This window comes from Limulus polyphemus, unplaced genomic scaffold (genome assembly GCF_000517525.1).
Source record: "Limulus polyphemus unplaced genomic scaffold, Limulus_polyphemus-2.1.2 Scaffold3730, whole genome shotgun sequence".
NCBI lineage: Eukaryota > Metazoa > Arthropoda > Merostomata > Xiphosura > Limulidae > Limulus > Limulus polyphemus.
Window position 1 is genome coordinate 46622 of NW_013669340.1, and position 18246 is coordinate 64867.

Genomic DNA, 18246 nt, shown 5'->3' on the forward strand with positions numbered 1-18246 from the left:
CCACTTTCCTAAATTCAAAATAAATATTAAACACCCAGATACACTTCGGTTTTTGTGTGTCTCGTGGTATGTTGAATCAAGCACTGGTTCAAATTAGATGTTTGTGAAGTCAAAATACTAAGTCTATAGTGTCATACGAATTAGAAATTCAAATTACAGATATTGAAAAGCTAGAATATAAAATAAGAATGTCTTATCATTTCTGTTTGCTGAGATATTGCTCCTGTAATAAATCAAACACAGTGGCACCCCACCCACCACTTTCCATTTTTGGAAACGCTCCCTTATATACATTTACTTCTATATATGACATGAATAACCAATCAGAAGCTCATAATGTCCCCCTAGTGGCTTTCTCAGCCATTTTACTTTTGAACCAATATTTCAAAGAGGTAGGGTGTGTCTGTAGTCTGCTCCAAATTTCATATTTTTTAGACCCAAATACAGTTTAATTACTAAGTTTGATAAATTATAATGGAATTCTGTGGTATTGATGTAATAATTTATGATTTTTTAATTATTCAAATGTATATATAAAACCTAAAAAAATTATTTTGTTTCATATCCTTCACATGCAAAATTTTTAAAGGCTTAGCAACCTATGTCAAGCAGCAACCAAGTACAAAGGTCATAACTAGAAGAGATAATTGTTTGCTTTACTTCTTTATTTACTGTTCTATGTTTTAAGAAACATAAGTTTAAGAACTTATTTCAAAATAGCAATAATTTATATACATATATAATGTATAATTATTGAAATGTGACTGTATTATACAAAATACTAGTCTACTAAAACCCAGCCAAGACAAATTCCTTTGTACAGACCAAAGATTATTTTTATATTATTGGATATGGTAACTTGAGTACACATGAGCCACGTCATTGTAACTTCTGTATTGTTAGCCAGGCAAGGCTGAAATGTCAATATAATAAAAGTAATAAATATATAAAAATGTATATTGTTATGAGATTTAAGCTATTTAGTTTAAACATTTATGTTTTCATGATATAATTTGTGTTCATTCTAGAATGAAAGAGGCATAATTTATATTTATTTCATAATTTTTTATGGTGGTTACAAGATCAGTCAAATCTACCGAAACCATACAGAGATTCATTACTGAAAATAACAGATAAAATATAAAGATTTTCCTTAAGAAATGTATGATAACTATCTGGTCATTATAAAAGTTTCATGTGAAATTTGAAAATTTTCTGATGCATAAAAGTATTTTTAATCTTAAAATGAAAATTACTTTTCATCTAGGATAGGCAACATACAAAAAGAAAAATGTTTTGCTTATGAAAGCATTGTATTTTAAAAGTTATAATATGAAAATTGTAATAAGCACAAAATGGTTACAAGTGACCGAGCCTGTGCTGAAAGAGTTAATATTATCACTGACTTTTTTTTAACTATATGGATTTGTAAATTTTATATACTCTTATATTCACAATTAAGTAATACAGAAAATGTGTGCCATTTGCATAAGAACAATACAAATTTGATTAACTGTATCTGCTTTAAAATGTCATTTTACATGAACATTTAAAACCAAATTATGTTGCAGTTGTAAAGAGTTATAAACATAAAAGCAAGATAACTTGTGTTCAAATTCATTCAGAAGTTTTTTCAGTGCTTCTCTATTATGTTTTATATATTTTAGTAATTTTTGTTCCCAAAGATTAGGGTGTTAAACCAGAGGTATAGGTGGAAATCTATAAAGTGGGGGCTGCTACTTTTAGGGAAAAAAATTATTGATGAAGACGTACTGGGGGTCTGGGGTCCTCTTGGAAAGTTTGTAATTTTCACTGAAAATGATGCATTTTAATGGTAACTGAGGCTACTTTAAAGATGTTTTACACATATACGAGTTCAGTATAGTCCAAGCTAATAATGCCTATCTTCACAGTTACATAATCTTACAACTCAATTCTCACTCTTAATCCCAAGTTATAATACACAACACAACCTGGCATTGTCAAGCTACCTACAATATACCACAACATGGCATCCCCAAATTATAAACACTGCACATATTTTCCAAGCAAATGTTTGCACACACTATACCTTCCCAGCTGCTGTTACAAACATACATACAGGTGATTTGGTTTACTAGGTACTCTGCTTGGGTGTTACATCTATTAGCTCTGTTGATCAGGATGCTAAGAAATCCTTGGATCATACTGGTTTTTTTTTAGACCAATACTTTACCAACTGAACTAGCTATCAGGATTCAAGTCCCAAGCTGATTACTCTCATTTGACCCATTACATTCACCATCTGAAAGCACAGAAAATATTCTTGGATCACATTCCTTGTTATTTTTGTAGGTAATCTGATGATAGTAGATATACTATAGAGTGTAGTTTAAAATCACAGTAGGTCAGAGTAGTAAATTTACATATATTAGCTTCAGGAAGCTTAGCATGTTTCATGTCATGGTCTACAAAATTTCAATGATGCTTACATTACCCACCTTGCATACATACGTTTTGCAACGTGTTTTAAGTATGTATTTTAAAAATTAACTACATTATTGTTTGTTTTTTCAATAACATACAGAGCATGAACAAGTTTATAATATAAAAAATTTTCAAACAATATGGCAATTCCTGGTTAACAGACTCATGCATTTGCAGGCATGGAATCAACTTTTCTAAACAAAGTATTTCTATTTATGGCTCAGTCTGGTGGTCTACCTGAAAATGAAACTACTTTTGCTAGAATTTTGCAAGATGAGGGTTATGAAACAGCCCTTATTGGTGGGTATCGATTATTTACCTAATATATTCTTTTCTTTATTTCTAGTTTTATGAAATTATATAATTCAAGATCAGCAATTCTTCAAAGTACATTGAATCTTTAGTTTTATAAAGCTTTGCAATACAAATTAGAAATTTAATATAAATACACCGCACCTCGACAAATCACAAATTAAGCTGAATGTTTATGATCTAAACTACAGTTTTGTTTTATTTAATGAAACTACAGATTTCCAAAAGATTTCTACATTACTTGATAATAAAAAGAACACAATTTCTCCATTTATTGTAATGATAGCAGTTTAATATTTTATATAAAGAAAAACTATGTTTATTTGATTATTAACATATAAAAAATTAAGATATGGCTGAAACTCTTCTTGTAGGAAAATGGCACCTTGGTGTGAATTGTAATAAACAAGGAGACCTCTGCCATCATCCACTAAAACATGGATTTCATCACTTTTATGGACTTCCACTAACAAACCTCAAGGACTTTGGTGCAGATGGTTCTAGTGTTGTAACATCCTTTATTCCCCACTTTTATGGCTATATGATAGCCATATTTATTATAGGGTGCACAACAGCCCTAATGGTTCATAAATGGTCCATACCAGTTTGTCTGTTAATACTGTTGCTGTTCTGTGGTATACCACTATTAACTGTAATTTTTGTTTGCAACTTGAAACTAATCAATGGAATAATCATGCGAAATCAGGATGTGGTAGAACAGCCAATCAGGCTGACTAACCTTACACAAAGGTTCACCTTAGAGGCCAAAGAGTTTTTATATCAGCAAGCTAATTTAAACAAACCATTCTTCTTGTTCATGCCATTTGTTCATGTACATACTGCACTATTTAGCAGTCCAGAGTTTGTTGGAGTAAGTGCTGCAGGTCGTTATGGTGACAATGTTGAGGAACTGGATTGGGCTGTCGGGGAGATACTTCATACGTTAGAGAAACTGGAGGTGAAAAACAATACTTTTGTATACTTCTCATCAGATAATGGTGCCCATGTTGAAGAGACTGGACCTGATGGCACTAGAGAAGGAGGATATAATGGTATATTCAAAGGTTAGTGAACTTTGAACACCATAATTTTGGCTGTAATGTGATGTAATCAATGAAGATGAATTTTTAACAAACAATAATATATCTTGGGATAGAGGTAGAATATAAAAAGTTGTCTAATATCCTTTTAATGTGGGCAACATCACTGTTCATAATATTCAAGCACTGTCATTTTGATACAACTTTCGTAGAAAGGTTTGAGTTTATTTCTTGGTTACATAGAAACTATGTGAAATGAGCATGAATTATGTTCATACAAATATTTTGGAAATCTGTCTTAAAAATGTAGTGTTTTTTCATATGTATTTGTGAAAGCTTGTTGGTTGACTAATTAATCTGGAGTAATTATAATAGTTCATATATGCAGTCATATATAAATACTTTAACAACATGAATCACTTCAAGGCCTAGTGGAGGATATGGTTGGATGCCTGAAATATTGTTTGCTCTTTCCCCCAAACTAATGTCATCCATTAATGTAATTGTAGATTTATTTTAAATTCAGCCCCATTATATGTCTCATAGTCTCTGTACCACTATGGATTTACAATGCTAAAATTGGGTTCAGTTCCCCTCGGTGGACACAGCAGTTAGCCTGTTGTGGCTTTGCTAAAAGAAAAACACACAAACACAAGCTATTATTTAGGAATGATGCAAGTGCCATCCCTACTGTCTTGTCTACATTGTTTTTAAAGGATTGATATTAGCCATTTCTTCACTTATTTCCTTTTTTGTAAAGTTTTTTCTTTACTTTTAGTACTTAACATTGTTTTGAGGTTAGCATGAAGGTAAGTATAATTAGAAAAATAAAAAACTTATCATGATCAAATTTATTTTGAATCTGGAGAGTGCTACTTTTAGAAAAGTCATAAATAGCTACCTTCTCTAACTTAACATTACTAATGATACTCATGCTGTAGAGTCATGCATAAATAACACATGTTCACAGATAACTTTAAAAGCAGTTGAAGTTTTTAGAACATTTTGTTCTGGCCACAGAGGATTTGGTTTAAAAATCTGTTATTTTCATAAAACTGAAAAATTTTCATTAATACAAAACTAGAAGAGTTTTGTTTAGCTAAAATAAATATTTTCATTAGGTAAAATAGTTTAATATCAGTGATAAATAGTCACAAGAAAGTTAATTAGTGATATTACTAAATCTGTATAAGGCTTTAGTGAAAAGTAATATTAACGGTTCTGATTATTGTTTAATTGATAATGACTTCTACAGAATTGAATGTGCTGGAGTAAGTGGTTAGTTTTTTTTTTTTTTAGTTGGATAGCATGCAATGGATGCAATAAATTAGAAATCAAAACATTAAGGGGGTATGTTTTGCAAATATTTCACTGACAGTTATTTATCCATGGTCCTTTTTTGTGACTGGATTGCATTTATTAAAAGTTTGGCAATACAGCAATATGAGTATAGTATTGTGAAGCCATGATACAATTGTATTGATACATCGTCCAATACAATATGATTTATTTATCTTCACAAAATTTGGCAAGCTTTCAGTAAACATTACAAGTCTTTTGTACAGAAAAAATAAGAATTTCTAATAAAGTATATTTGCCAAAAATTAATGATTTAATAAAGGAAGACGAGTATTGAATATTCCTAAACATACTTTGTTCTGCCGACACCATGGCTATTTCTCGATCTCCAGGGTTTCCACTTTGCCCATCTAAGCAATGAAAACACTTACTCCGATCTTTTATATCCCACTCGAATGCCCTTAGCAAATTCTAATCTGCAAATTTCTCCACCAACTTCAATGCACCCTCTAGCTAGGTACTGTATATAAGCACCTTATTCAGATAATGTAATTACTTTTTCTTGACAAAGCATTTGCCATGGGTTTCTATAAACAGGAGTGTTGTGATTATTCACAATTTATGTTGCGACTTTGAACGTGGTTTGTGTTACTATGGTTATATCTTCGTATATTTATAAATTACTTTGATAATAATAATAATAAAAAAGAAAAAACAATTTCTGATGGGTATGAATTCTCGAGTTAATGTTTCTATTACGGAGGCCATTCAGATCTCTTCTCTTCCACCTCCGTTGTCTGATATTTGTCAATGACTAGGGGAGGGATCACTCTCAGTCAAGGCTGTCTGTGATATGATTCGTTACGAGATGGACACATATATGCGGACTGGGAGTGTCTCTCCAGGGGGCTTTGAGGTGGCTTTTACACATGATTCTAACCAGCTGGGGAAAATTTAAACTTGTTTCTTTTTCTGGCTTCTTTCTTTACTAGGTTGGCCTCAACAGAGGATCATTTTAATTAGCTGCTTCCAGCCATTTTTTCTTCAGTTGGTTACTCTGGTTTGTGAGGTTTTGGGGGTCTCTCCTATTGCACTTGACTCTACCCCTTCTTTTTTGACAGCAAAGATGGCAAGTGACCACTTGGCTTTTCCTCCTCCTGATATTGCTGTTCATGTTGGGAGATTTGCCGCTCAGTTATGCAACAGGATATCTATGCCTTGTCCCCACATTTATTGGAACAGCATGCTTTGGCTTATCACCCCCAGGAGGGAGTATATTTTGATTCTCAATGAATGGACCCCATATTTTGGACCTGTGGGGGTATCGTTTGGAACTTGGGATAACTTTAAACAGATCAGTTTTCTTGGTATTTATCTTTGATCCAACTTTTGTTGGAAGCCTAGTATTGTTACCCTCAGCAACTTGAGGTCGAGTTGGGGATTTTTGCTGACATCTACTTCAGTTCTTTCTCTGGTTTTCTGACTGGTTTGTTGTTGGGATTTATTAGGTAGAGATTCTTTGTTAAAAAGTGTTCATTTAAAGTATTCTGCCATCAGGGAGTTACAGGAAACTCCTTTTTCTCTGACCCATGTTGTTTGCGGGAGTTCCAGAGACATTAGAATCAAGATTTTATTCAGTTTGTTATCATTCTTCTTTATCATCATTGACTTTTCATCTTTCTGGCACTAATTCGAGAATGTCGGCTCTTAGTTTTCTCTGTTCCCTCCTTTGGTTCACATACTAGAGTCCGTTTGTATTTTCGAGGATTTTCAGCTCGGATTGACTGCCAACAACAGTGTCAGTACCTATCTCGTGGGCAGGGGAGCAGTGGGACCACAGTGTATATCATTTTCTGGACATATGGAGTTTTTTCACCAGGGATCCATGCTCTGAATTCAGGGTTGGTCACTCAGTTTACATCACCTCCACGTTTATCTGAACAACCTGTTGCCTTGTCACCTCCAATATATTCATGACGAGTGGAGCTTTGTTCCCAGGTGATAAGAGAGCTGTTAGTCAAAAGAGCAGTAGTAGAGGGTTGATCCAGTTCTTCCGGGATTTTATTCCCATTTAATTGTGGTACTCAAGAAGACAGAAGATTGGTGTCAAATCATTGACCTGTCTCGACTCAACTAATTTCATATCCTCCTTGATTTACTATGGAATCCTTTCTCAACCTATGAAAGCACTTTGCTCCAGGGCTATGGATGGCCAAGTTTGATGTTACTGATGCTTATCTCCATATTCCCTTAGCAAAATCTTCTCGGATGTCTCAGATTTATGCACAAGGGTCAGGTTCTGCAGTTCAGGGCTCTACCTTTTGGTCTTGCATCAGCACCTTATGTCTTACACAAGTTGAAATACCCATCAACTGATGGGGAATGTCTAATTTAATTAAATCAATGTAAGTTTAACAGCAATCATTTGTTTCAAATTAATAACTTGAACATAAAATTTATTTCAAAATTTTAAAATTATAATAAAACTTCTTCATGAACAACATTTGCAGTTTGCTTTCCATCTACTAACAAATAGAGATTTTGAGGTGATCCCACCCTTGAACACCCTATATCTCATTGACCATGTGAAAAGCATGGTTGTTTGAGAAACAATTCAGCAACTTTCATACTTTGATCTTGAATCCCTTTAAAATATTAAACATTCTTAAAAGCATCAACCTGCCAAGATTGTTTGAGAATAATGCAATATGCTGGGAGTAATTAACCAACAGGCTTTACAAAATAGAAATAGGGTTCAGTTCAATTTTATAGCTCAGAGGAGTTTTGGTGCAAACATGCATTTCATCTTTTTATATATATATAGATTACAGTTAACAGAGTGATAATGACATTAATCTGTGCATACATTTTTTATAATGCTAATTTAACAGTATCTATAAACAATTTAAATATTTATTTTTAGTGGAAAATGCTTTATGAATACGACTATGTTGAAACAAAAATGTTTCTGCAGGCTTACATTACCGTTCCATATGAATATTTAATCATTGTACACTGCTTTAACACAAAATACTACTTGATACAAAGTTTTCATTCACTTAAATTGTTATAAGCAATATATTTAATAAATACTAATAATGGATTTCAAATGAAATGTCAATTTTTACCAAACTAGTCAGATAATGAATTTTTGTTTTCATTACTATTTCTTTATCAGTTTACAATTATAGTTATTATTAATGAATATGAGTTATTTTCTTTACTAGATATTTTCATTATGATTATAATTAACTAAACACTAATGGGGTCCTGGGTAATACTTTTGTAAGGTATGTCCCTTCTTATCTAACATGATTGGTGAGTGAGTTAGACATTAAATCTATCTCTGAAATCAGTCCCATCTGTGTCTTGTGCAAATGGGATCCAAAGTAAATGGTAGCCAGTCTATTCTAATGGTAGCTTCCCATCCATTATAGACACCAACATAACATTACATGTATAATTCAACATAATGAAATTGGGTCCAACTAAAAGTCTGACAGATGATATCAGAATGCCATTCCTCTAATGCAAAACATTCAGAGTACCATTCCTAAAGATGTAGACAAATAAATAGGTCCATCCAAACAGATTCTGGACTATATCATCAGAAAGCCAGTGTAGAGTTGTCAGATTTACCTATGTGCAGTCAACATAGCTCTTTCCACATGACGGCTATTGCCAAATTAGATTTATAATGTTTTTTTTTCATTTTGTCTCCTAAAGTGTCTATATATAATGTCTTATCATGGTTTGAACATGCAGTATTTTTCACTATGGCTCTTTTCTTGTACACGTAGAGCTTTAATCATGGTTTTCTTTATAGTGTCTGTAATTCTTACATGCACTCTTTTTACCCATATAACTTTTTTTTGTTTAAACATATTCTCCTAAAGTCGGTTGAATTATAAGGCTCGATCTTTCATTTTGTTCACCTTTTGAACAATATATACTTATTGTATTTGATATTTTTCGTTGTCTAACCTTCACTCTTCAGAAACATTTATGTTAGCACATATGTATTTAAGTTTTTGATGTATCTAATATATATGTATTCAGTTGATGTTATTTCCAAACATTTGAGCAATATCATAACTTTGTTATGAATAATAGCTTACACGTTTGGAGTACTTAAGCAGAAATTTTAATATTATGATTGAAATGTATTCTTATACTAATGTCAATGCTTAGAGAACTTCATAACAAACACTTTTTTCTGTTTATTTTATGTATACATAATGTGCATACATTAAAAAGTAAATATACATTATCACCTACCACTTTGTTATTGAAAAGGTAAAATATTTGGCTTGTATTACATTAATAGTTACATTTTTTCTGACAGGAGGCAAAGGAATGGGTGGAATGGAAGGAGGGATTCGTGTTCCTACCGTAGTGATGTTCCCTGGAAGAATACCCGCTGGTCTTGAGATTAATACTCCTACTAGCCAAATGGATTTGTTCCCTACCATATTGAACTTGGCCAATAAAACACTGCCCACTGACCTCTTAATAGATGGAAAGAATATGATGCCTCTACTAACAGAGCAAAAGGTTACCAGAATTCACACATTTCTTTTCCATTACTGTGGAAGTTGGATTCATGCTGCTCGATATATCCCCGACACAGGTTAGTTAGATGTTAATTCTCTTATGACATGCGTAAAAGCATGGGGTTTTATTATTTTACTTGTTTAATTTTATGGTGAGGTATTTACTTTTTCTCTGCACTATATATCCATCATTCACTTGTATATACTGTACTTGAAAGTGGATTACAAGTGTTAATTAATGTAATTGCTGATTGTCTTTAACAGTCAAGTACTATAAAATGTTGAGTATTGGTTGAAAATTGACATTTGGGAGTTTGCCCTTGATGAAAAATAGGTCCACCTTTTGACAGTGTTTGAAATATATGGTTTTGTATTTTGGTCTTAAAATTCATTTTTTGAACCTAGATATTTTCCTAACACCATATTTGAAAGCTCAGAAATTTAAGCAATTCAAATTTGAAAAAAATGTAGTATAATATTTCTATATATTGTTTTGACTGTTAATATTCCACATTGCTCTAGTTAATAATGAAATATATCATGTTTAAATAAAAGCAGCCCAACTTGAAAATTACAAAATGCAAAAAAGCTTACTAGCTGAGGAAAAAAAAGAGTAAACTAAGTTATTTTGCTTTATGGCTGACAACAGATTGGCAAACATGAATCCTTTATTGCATTTCTTTCTTAACTTTATTCACTGAGGTAGAGGTGTATTTCTAAATTAACCTCTACTTTTGTGTTTTGTTAAGATACATTTTATGTTTAAAAGAGTTGTATATAATAATATTTATGGGGTGAGCATTAACATAAAGTGGTTGTTGAAGGAATGTTTTCATAATATATGTTGCATTAATGATGCTGTTTTTCACTCATGAAAATATGCAGCCAATGTTTTATATTATTCGACTAGTAAACACTAAAGCATCAAATTTACAGTTGATGTAAATATACTTTAAGTTTTACATTTTAGTTACTTTGGTACATAATAACAGTGTTTATTTTGAAATGAATGTTTATCACAAGCTCATATTTGCATCTGTTACAAAATGTTGATTGATTGAGCTTACAGAATTGTACTTGTTAGTTGGTATGGCTTGTTCAATGATGAAATAATAATTATGGTAGTTCTCAAACTTAGACTTTGTACTAATTTTGTTGATAACTTTTACCTGAATCTCCAAACAAAGTTGCCACCTTTCAAATTTTACAGTTTATTATCCCAAAGAAACCTGTTGTCTTACACAAAACAGCATTTCATGTCTTGTAAGTCAACAGTTATATCCATGAATACAAGTTAGATTTGTTTCAAGCCTATGTTAAAGGTAAAAACCTTTTTTTTTAATTTAAAGTTGTTGTTCTCAAGACTGACCATTTGCTTGTGCATAATCTTCCATTTCCTTGTTTCAGCAATTTAAAAGAGTATGTAGAATCCACTACTAGATGAGTTTATTACACAAAAAAAATAACACAAACTTGAGTATGGAAGCACATTATGCTGATTTTAAGTACAGTAAAACTTAATAGTTGGGATTCACAAGATTTCCAAATAATTCATGCACCGAAAACCACCCTATTAAATTCCTAAGTGAAAAACCAACCATTCAAAGTATTGGTTACGAGATATGCGCATATATACTAATGATATGCTAAAAATGTCGTTAATATTTCTGGTATAACAATTCAAAAATTTCTAAAACAGCCTAGATGGCTCGGACTATTGCTAAAAGATTTTTCCAGCTTACTTGAATGGTCTGTGGGTATCTGCTTTTGATATACTGATAAAAATCCATATATATATAAATGATAAACATATCATGCACGTACTTAAATATCTTTTCAAACCAATATACATATACAGGTATAATACAAATGGTAAATACAAAAAGTCAAAAAACAAGAATATTAAAAATTATGAATTTTAAAATGAAGTAGGGATACTGCTACAAAAATTAACAAGAATTAAAACCACAATCAAAAATGTATAAATTCCAAAATGGTACTACCTCCTCTCCTATAGCTATCTCGACCTTCATTTGCACTCTAGGCATTGGTAAATCTTATGTGCACCAGACTTTTATACCCCTATATTTTTTGCCTCATTGCAGCAACATGTGCTGATCATGTGGCTACTCTCCACCTATCACATTGCATCATCTATACTAGCGTAGGTAGCTCCCTCTACCATTGCAGCACAATCCTCACTTTTTCGATTGGCACTACAGTGTTCAGACATGTGTTTTCAGTTGTTCTTCAAGCGAATTTTGGCTACATTTTTGTGTCTTCTTGCTAGTTTTCACTTGTAGTTGGAATTGCTTGTTCATTTAGTAATTCCTTTACTTTTTTTTTTCAAAAGTTCACATGGACTTATGAATTCAAATTTTGTAGTGGATGAAGAAGTTCCTGCCAACATGGACAAAACTCATGTCACTACTCCCCAGCTTGGCAAGTTTCCAATGTTGGCCGAGAAGATTCACAGAAGTTGGATGCTTTCACGGTTTCTTCTGGTCCTTCTCCCAGGACCATATTTCTGAGGAAGTTTTTCATCAGGGAAGTACAATTTTGACTTGGCCAGTCACATAGTTCTGAAAATCGGGAGAGTTGGCTGACCATACCTTTCTTACACCTTATTGATCAGGTTTGTCAAGTTTTACATGTCTCCCCTTTAGCTCTTGATTCTTCTACTCCGTCCTTGTTGGGTGAAGAGCCTCATTCCAATTATTATTATTTTTCTCCCTCTCCCAACATTCTTGTTCATGCTCAATGTTTTGCTGCTCAAGTACAGTCGGGAGTGGGTATGCTTTGGCTTTTGGACCAATTATCATTTTACTTACCAATGTGCCTCGAATCCCTACTTGGATTCTCAATGTTGAGATCCTCTCTTTTCCTTGTGGTGTTCTAAATATGATGCTTCGGAATATTTGAATAGGTCCCAGTTTACTACGATTCACATTACATTGACCAATCTTTTACATGTTCTTTCTTCTTTACAGCTGTTGCCTCATGCCTTCCATCAGTCTCCTGATCAGTTCTTGGCCCGATCTCTGGACCCTCCTGTGGTCTACTATGGCACAGCTGTTGGCTTCAGCCTTGTCCATCACCACTTGGATTATGTGTTGTTGGAATTTACTCAGGAGAGGTACATTACTTGTGGGAATGTCTCCCCCTTTTGTCGTTATGGGAACTTTGTCAGGCCCCATTTCTGCATGAAATAGTGTTTGGTGGGTCTTCCTGAATCTTTGGAGTCCAGGGTCAATATGGCAAGATTGCATTATTTATTTTCCATTGCTTCTCATTTGTTGCGCTCTACTGATTCTGCTCAATCTTTACCTGTTTGAGTGCTCCTCCTTCTTCACCCCGCCCTTTTCCCTACTCCCAACATTCCCTTCCTTATATCCGTTCTTTCCATTCCTATTGGTCTCACTGTTATTGGTGATGGGATGTCTTTCCACGGGCAGGTTACAACTCTCTTTCCGCCATCTGGAAACCCTTCATGATGGATTTACGGGTGTTATGGGTTCTGTCAGAGGGTCTATGCATTCAATTCCAGTCCCCTCCTCCTCCTCCTTGGGATCGTGTCTTGTCCATTCTTCTAGCGGAGTCAGTTCTTGATCTTCTTCACATGGGTGCCATAGAACATGTGGTGCCTGTTCGTCTGAGTTTTTACTCCCATCTGTTTGTTTGGAGACCTATTATTTTATCAATCTATCCTGGCTGAATGCCTTTCTGGACACACCCTGATTCACCATGGATTCATCCTACCTCTCTCTTCGATGGGTTTTTCCCTGGGTCTTTGGATGTGACAGATGCTTACTTTCATATCCCCATTGCTCAAGAGTCACGTCGTTATCTTCAGTTGATCCACGGGTTGGATGTGTTCCCATTCCCTGCACTACCATTTGGTCTTGCCTCTGCTCCTTGTGTGTTCTGTCAGGTTGTTCATGCCTTTGCACATCATCTTTATTTGTTGGGTCTGTGGACTCATTATTACATGGATGACTGGCTCCTGCTCGCCTTTTCCCGAGCCCAATCTGCCAATCACACCTGCTTCCTTCTTTGGAAGTCTGCTCGGGTGGGGTTTCTCATCAAGGTGGAGAAGTTCTCTGTCATTCCCATTCAATTCCCATCTCAATCAGGCTCAGCCTTTTCCAATTTAGCTCCTAGATATGAAATGAGCAGTCACTTGGGCTCTGACTTCACCTTCTCTTCCTCCTTGAGAGGTTCTCCCTCTGTTGGGGACGTGGGCCTCCCAGGAAGTTCTCACTCCAGTAGAACTTCTCCCACGATCCCTTGGATCATCCTATTACCCTTCCCCCATGGATCAAGGCTGACCTTGTTTGGTGGCTTGACAAGGCACTTACCACAGTGGGAGTTCCTCTTCCTCATCCCAACTTGCTTCTTTGGTGGGTTGGGGGGGGGGTTCTCTCAACTTTCAGGAGATTTTTGTTCGGTGGTCCGTTGAGAAATCTACTTACCATATCAACAAGCTGGAACTGTTGGTGGTTCATCGGGCTCTCACTCATTTCCTCCCACTCTTACAAGAGTGAGTGGTTATGGTTCATTCTGAAAATTTAACTGTTGTCAGTTATATCTCCAAACAAGGGGGTACCAAGTCCAGGACCCTGTGTTTTCTCACACTCAACCTCTTATACTGGGCTCACAGCTACAACATCACACTCTTGGTGTTATGAATCTGGTTGCAGACTATCTATCCCACCCAACCAAGTTTATCCTACAGACTGGTCCCTTCATCCAGGGGTTTTTCAGTGGGTGTGTTCTTGTCTGGGTACACTTCATATTGATGCGTTTGCAACCCATTGGAATGCCAAACTTCCTTCTTTTTGGTCTCCTGTTCTGCACCCCTCAGCTCTGGGGGTAGATGCATTCAGTCAGGATTGGAGGGGCCTTCATCTCTATGCTTAACCTCTGATCAGACTCCTCTGTATGGTTCTTTCTCTCATACAGACCAATCCTTTCTGTATGTTGTTAATTGTTCCATATTGGCCCTTACTGAAGCAGTAACCCCTTTCCTTACCTCCATCCAGGTCTCTATACTGGCAACCTCGATTGGACATGTTTCATCCAGATGTTGCCAAACTCTGTCTTCACACATGGGGTTTGTCCGGTCTATTTCAATAATTACATTACAGCTTATTCTGACTTGTCAATGGAAGATCGTCGGCTGTTTAACCCTTTTGCAACGGATGGGTCTAACTGCACTTGTTGGGGTCTTTTAGCAATTTATTTTCAAAACTTTATTAAGTAACTTTATTATTACTATATATCAATGAAATTGGCATCAAAATGTAGCTTATATTTCAAATTTTAATATTATGTATGTTTTGATTTCTTATTTCAAAAGAAAGTATGAATAAAATATAGCTAAATATTGATTTGTGTGTGTCACATAGCACCTCCCCATGTCTTGTTGCTCAGTTTAATTTTTTTACGCTTATTATATACGTATACAAGTGGTTAACAAATTAGAAATATGAAGTTTAGATACTTGTAAGCTAGAATATAAAGTTAGATTTGCTGAGAAATCAATGTATCTAGTAAATCAACTAGAGTGGCACCTCCTTCTACTCCATTCTTTCCAAACCTCTTGTTTCGTTCCACTACTTTTCTTAAGGGTTTGTTTGTAACCAATAGAAAGGACCAGTTGTGCTTCATGTGATTCTGACAGTTGTTTGTAAAGAGCTTGGAAAAGAAATTAATAATTTCGCCAAGACTGTTGAATGGTGATGACCAAGTTGTTGCTCTTAATGGATATTAAATTTTTTAAGCACATATATACTTTATTTATAAACCCAAGCAAGTTACAGATGTTTGGGTGTACTAGTAGAGTAATGCAATATATTTTTTTTCTAAAATGTCTATTTGAAGCCTACAAAAATTATCGTTCTTCATCTTCCTCTCAAAAAATATACGAGGCTTAGCACTAAAGGCACACGATGGCAAAATATTTTACTATCACTGTAATTCTCGTAATTACTAGAAATCATTGTTTTTCTATGTAGTTTTCATTTATTATTCTATGTTTTAAGAAAAATAACTACAATTTAAGCATTTATGAGTAAATATACATGTAATGCATGGTAGCCAAAATATTGGTAATACAGTTAGATTTGTACTTTGTATTTGATTCTATGTGTGTGTGTGTGTGTATTATAAATGATTATTACTTACTTCAAGAAAAGAGTTGGGTTGAGATTGAGTCCTTCATGCAACCAGGAGGTACTGATTTGAATTTTAATTCTGAAACGGGATATTCTGGGGAGAATTTAGACTCCCTGTTTCTTACCCTTTGTTTCACTAGAGCTTCCTCTCCTGAGGACTTATCTTATCAGTCACCTTCTGCTCCTTTTCTGCAGTTAGTTACGTGAGTTTGTGAAGTTTTGGGAATTAACCCAGTTGCTTTTGAGTCTACCCCTGCTTTGTTGTCCGATTGTTCTCAAGGGGATTACTTAGTTTTTCCTCCTCTTGATATTGCTGTGCATGCAGAGAGGTTTGCAACACAATTACATGAGGGTGTCGCTGTGCCTCCCCCCTCGTTTATCTGAACAACAAGCCTTGGTGTATCATCGTCAGGATGATATATATTTGAACACTTAAAGGTTGGGTCTATGGGGTGCTAGGTACAAACATGTTATCTCTCTTTACAGGTCGCAATTTTCGCAGATTCGTTTGACTCTTACTACTGTTTTAAGATACTTCTCTTCCCTTCAACTTTTGTCTGAAGCATATCACTGATCACCTCAAGAATTTGACTATGAACTGGGCAATTTACTAGTCACTATTATGACACGTTTGTCCTCCTCAGGACTTGCCTTGGTGTCATGGTTGGTCTGTTGCTGGGACTTATGGAATCATGATGCATTTTTGGAGGGTATTCACTAACCTTCTTGTGCTCTTCGGGAAGCGCCTTTTCTTTGGCCTTGTTTACTTCCTGGAATTCCAGAATCTTTAGAAGCCAGAGTTGATACAGCACATTTGCAGTCTTTATCATCTTTGGCTGCTCGACCCTATTCTACTTCCACTTGTACGTCTGCATGCTCATCCCCTTGTGTCTCAAGGCCCCCTCCTTCCACTCTTCGTTCCATTAGTTCTCTTAATCATTTCCGTCCTTATTCTTATGAGATATTTTGAGGGCTGACACATTCATATCTCATTGCCTTCATGATCTGGCAGTTTCCTCTTCAAAGCGACTTCATCTTCCCCCTGTGGTTGTGTTGATACCTCTACTAAATTTTAACAGGGTGGTGAGTAACATGTCATCTGACTTACAGTTATTGTTCCTTTCTCTTATACGATCCCTGTTGATTTTTTTGGATTCCACTCAGTGGCAAGTGTTGCCCAGTCAGGTATGCTTGTATTTAAATTCTGCACTAGCAACTTTTATATAGGTTTCTGGTTGCAATGGGCTATGGTGAGATAAGATGTTCAATAAGGCCATCTGGATGCAATTCTTGATGGTGATATCATATTACAATATTTCTAATGGACCACTACTCATGGACAATCATGAGTAAAGCTAAAAGGGATTTTGACAGTCCCTGCTGATCATAGAGATGCGTCAGTCGAGATCATTTTGCTTTTAAAAATTAGGGAGCATGGCTCACCTGTTGCACTGTCTCCAGAGACCTGTTCCTCAGGACTCCCCAATGCTTATGTTCCCCCCTTACTTCTACTAGTGGATCTTGGGAGTCCTTACCACACTCAATTCCCAGTTGCTGGGATGGGTTGGACAGAGTTGAGTTTTCTCCACTCTTGGAGAAGAGGGCAAAATTGGGGGACCCTTCTACCTGGGTCCCTGGGAGTTTTTTCCCAGATGTCGGTAGGAGCCTACTCATAAAACCAGTCCAGATTTCACGCTTAGCTGTCCGGTGGGGGGTGCTTGGACCCTCTTATGAACACTGTCAGGTCTTATGTTGTTCATGCAGGGGTCCACTATCTCTTCATAAATCTGAATGCGACACAGTCCCATATTTGTTCCTTGATGAGACAGTGTTCTACATCCTCTCCTTAATTCCATGGGTAAGCAGAATTCTCCTTGCCCACTTGGTGAGGGAGTAAAGACAATTGTTTGTAAATCCAGACCTGGGATGTTGCCTTTTGGACTTCTTCAGGTTGATCAGAAGGATTGTTCACTTTGGTGTTGCTTTCTTCCTTTCACAAACCCAGTGGTTTGAAACACATCATTTTGTGGTTACTGGTATGGATTATATCAAAGATATATATATTTACCTGCAGTCCAACTGCCTTGACCACCAACATGGGATATGGGTACCATGACTCCTTAAATCCAACCCGAGTTGTGGAACCTAGGCTGTTTGGTTGGGGCTGGACCATCATACTTGTATTATAGTCCACCCTTTTCAATTTTCTGTAGTTCTGGGTGAAGAGCATACCTGTTCTGGATGTAGTGCAGTGATCACCACTTTGATACTACTTCTCGTGGTACATATTTGATCTCTGCACATGCTTTCTGTATGATCTGTCCTCACTGACCCCTCTGTCTTCTCAGTGTGGGATTCTAGCTATTAGTGTCAGTGGAAGTGTGTATGTTTTGGAAGTTA

General features: G+C 35.4%; 1 protein-coding gene across 3 annotated transcripts in view; it reads left to right on the forward strand.

Annotated features, from left to right (window-relative positions):
- LOC106469933 (steryl-sulfatase-like) overlaps positions 1–18246 on the forward strand; it is a 39813-nt gene that overhangs the window by 3376 nt on the left and 18191 nt on the right. For all 3 annotated transcript variants that reach the window (XM_022398505.1, XM_013930454.2, XM_022398506.1), the window contains 3 exons: positions 2644–2766; positions 3153–3842; positions 9463–9747. In XM_022398505.1, coding sequence (XP_022254213.1) covers positions 2644–2766; positions 3153–3842; positions 9463–9747 — 1098 coding nt within the window. The remainder of the gene's footprint in view (positions 1–2643; positions 2767–3152; positions 3843–9462; positions 9748–18246) is intronic.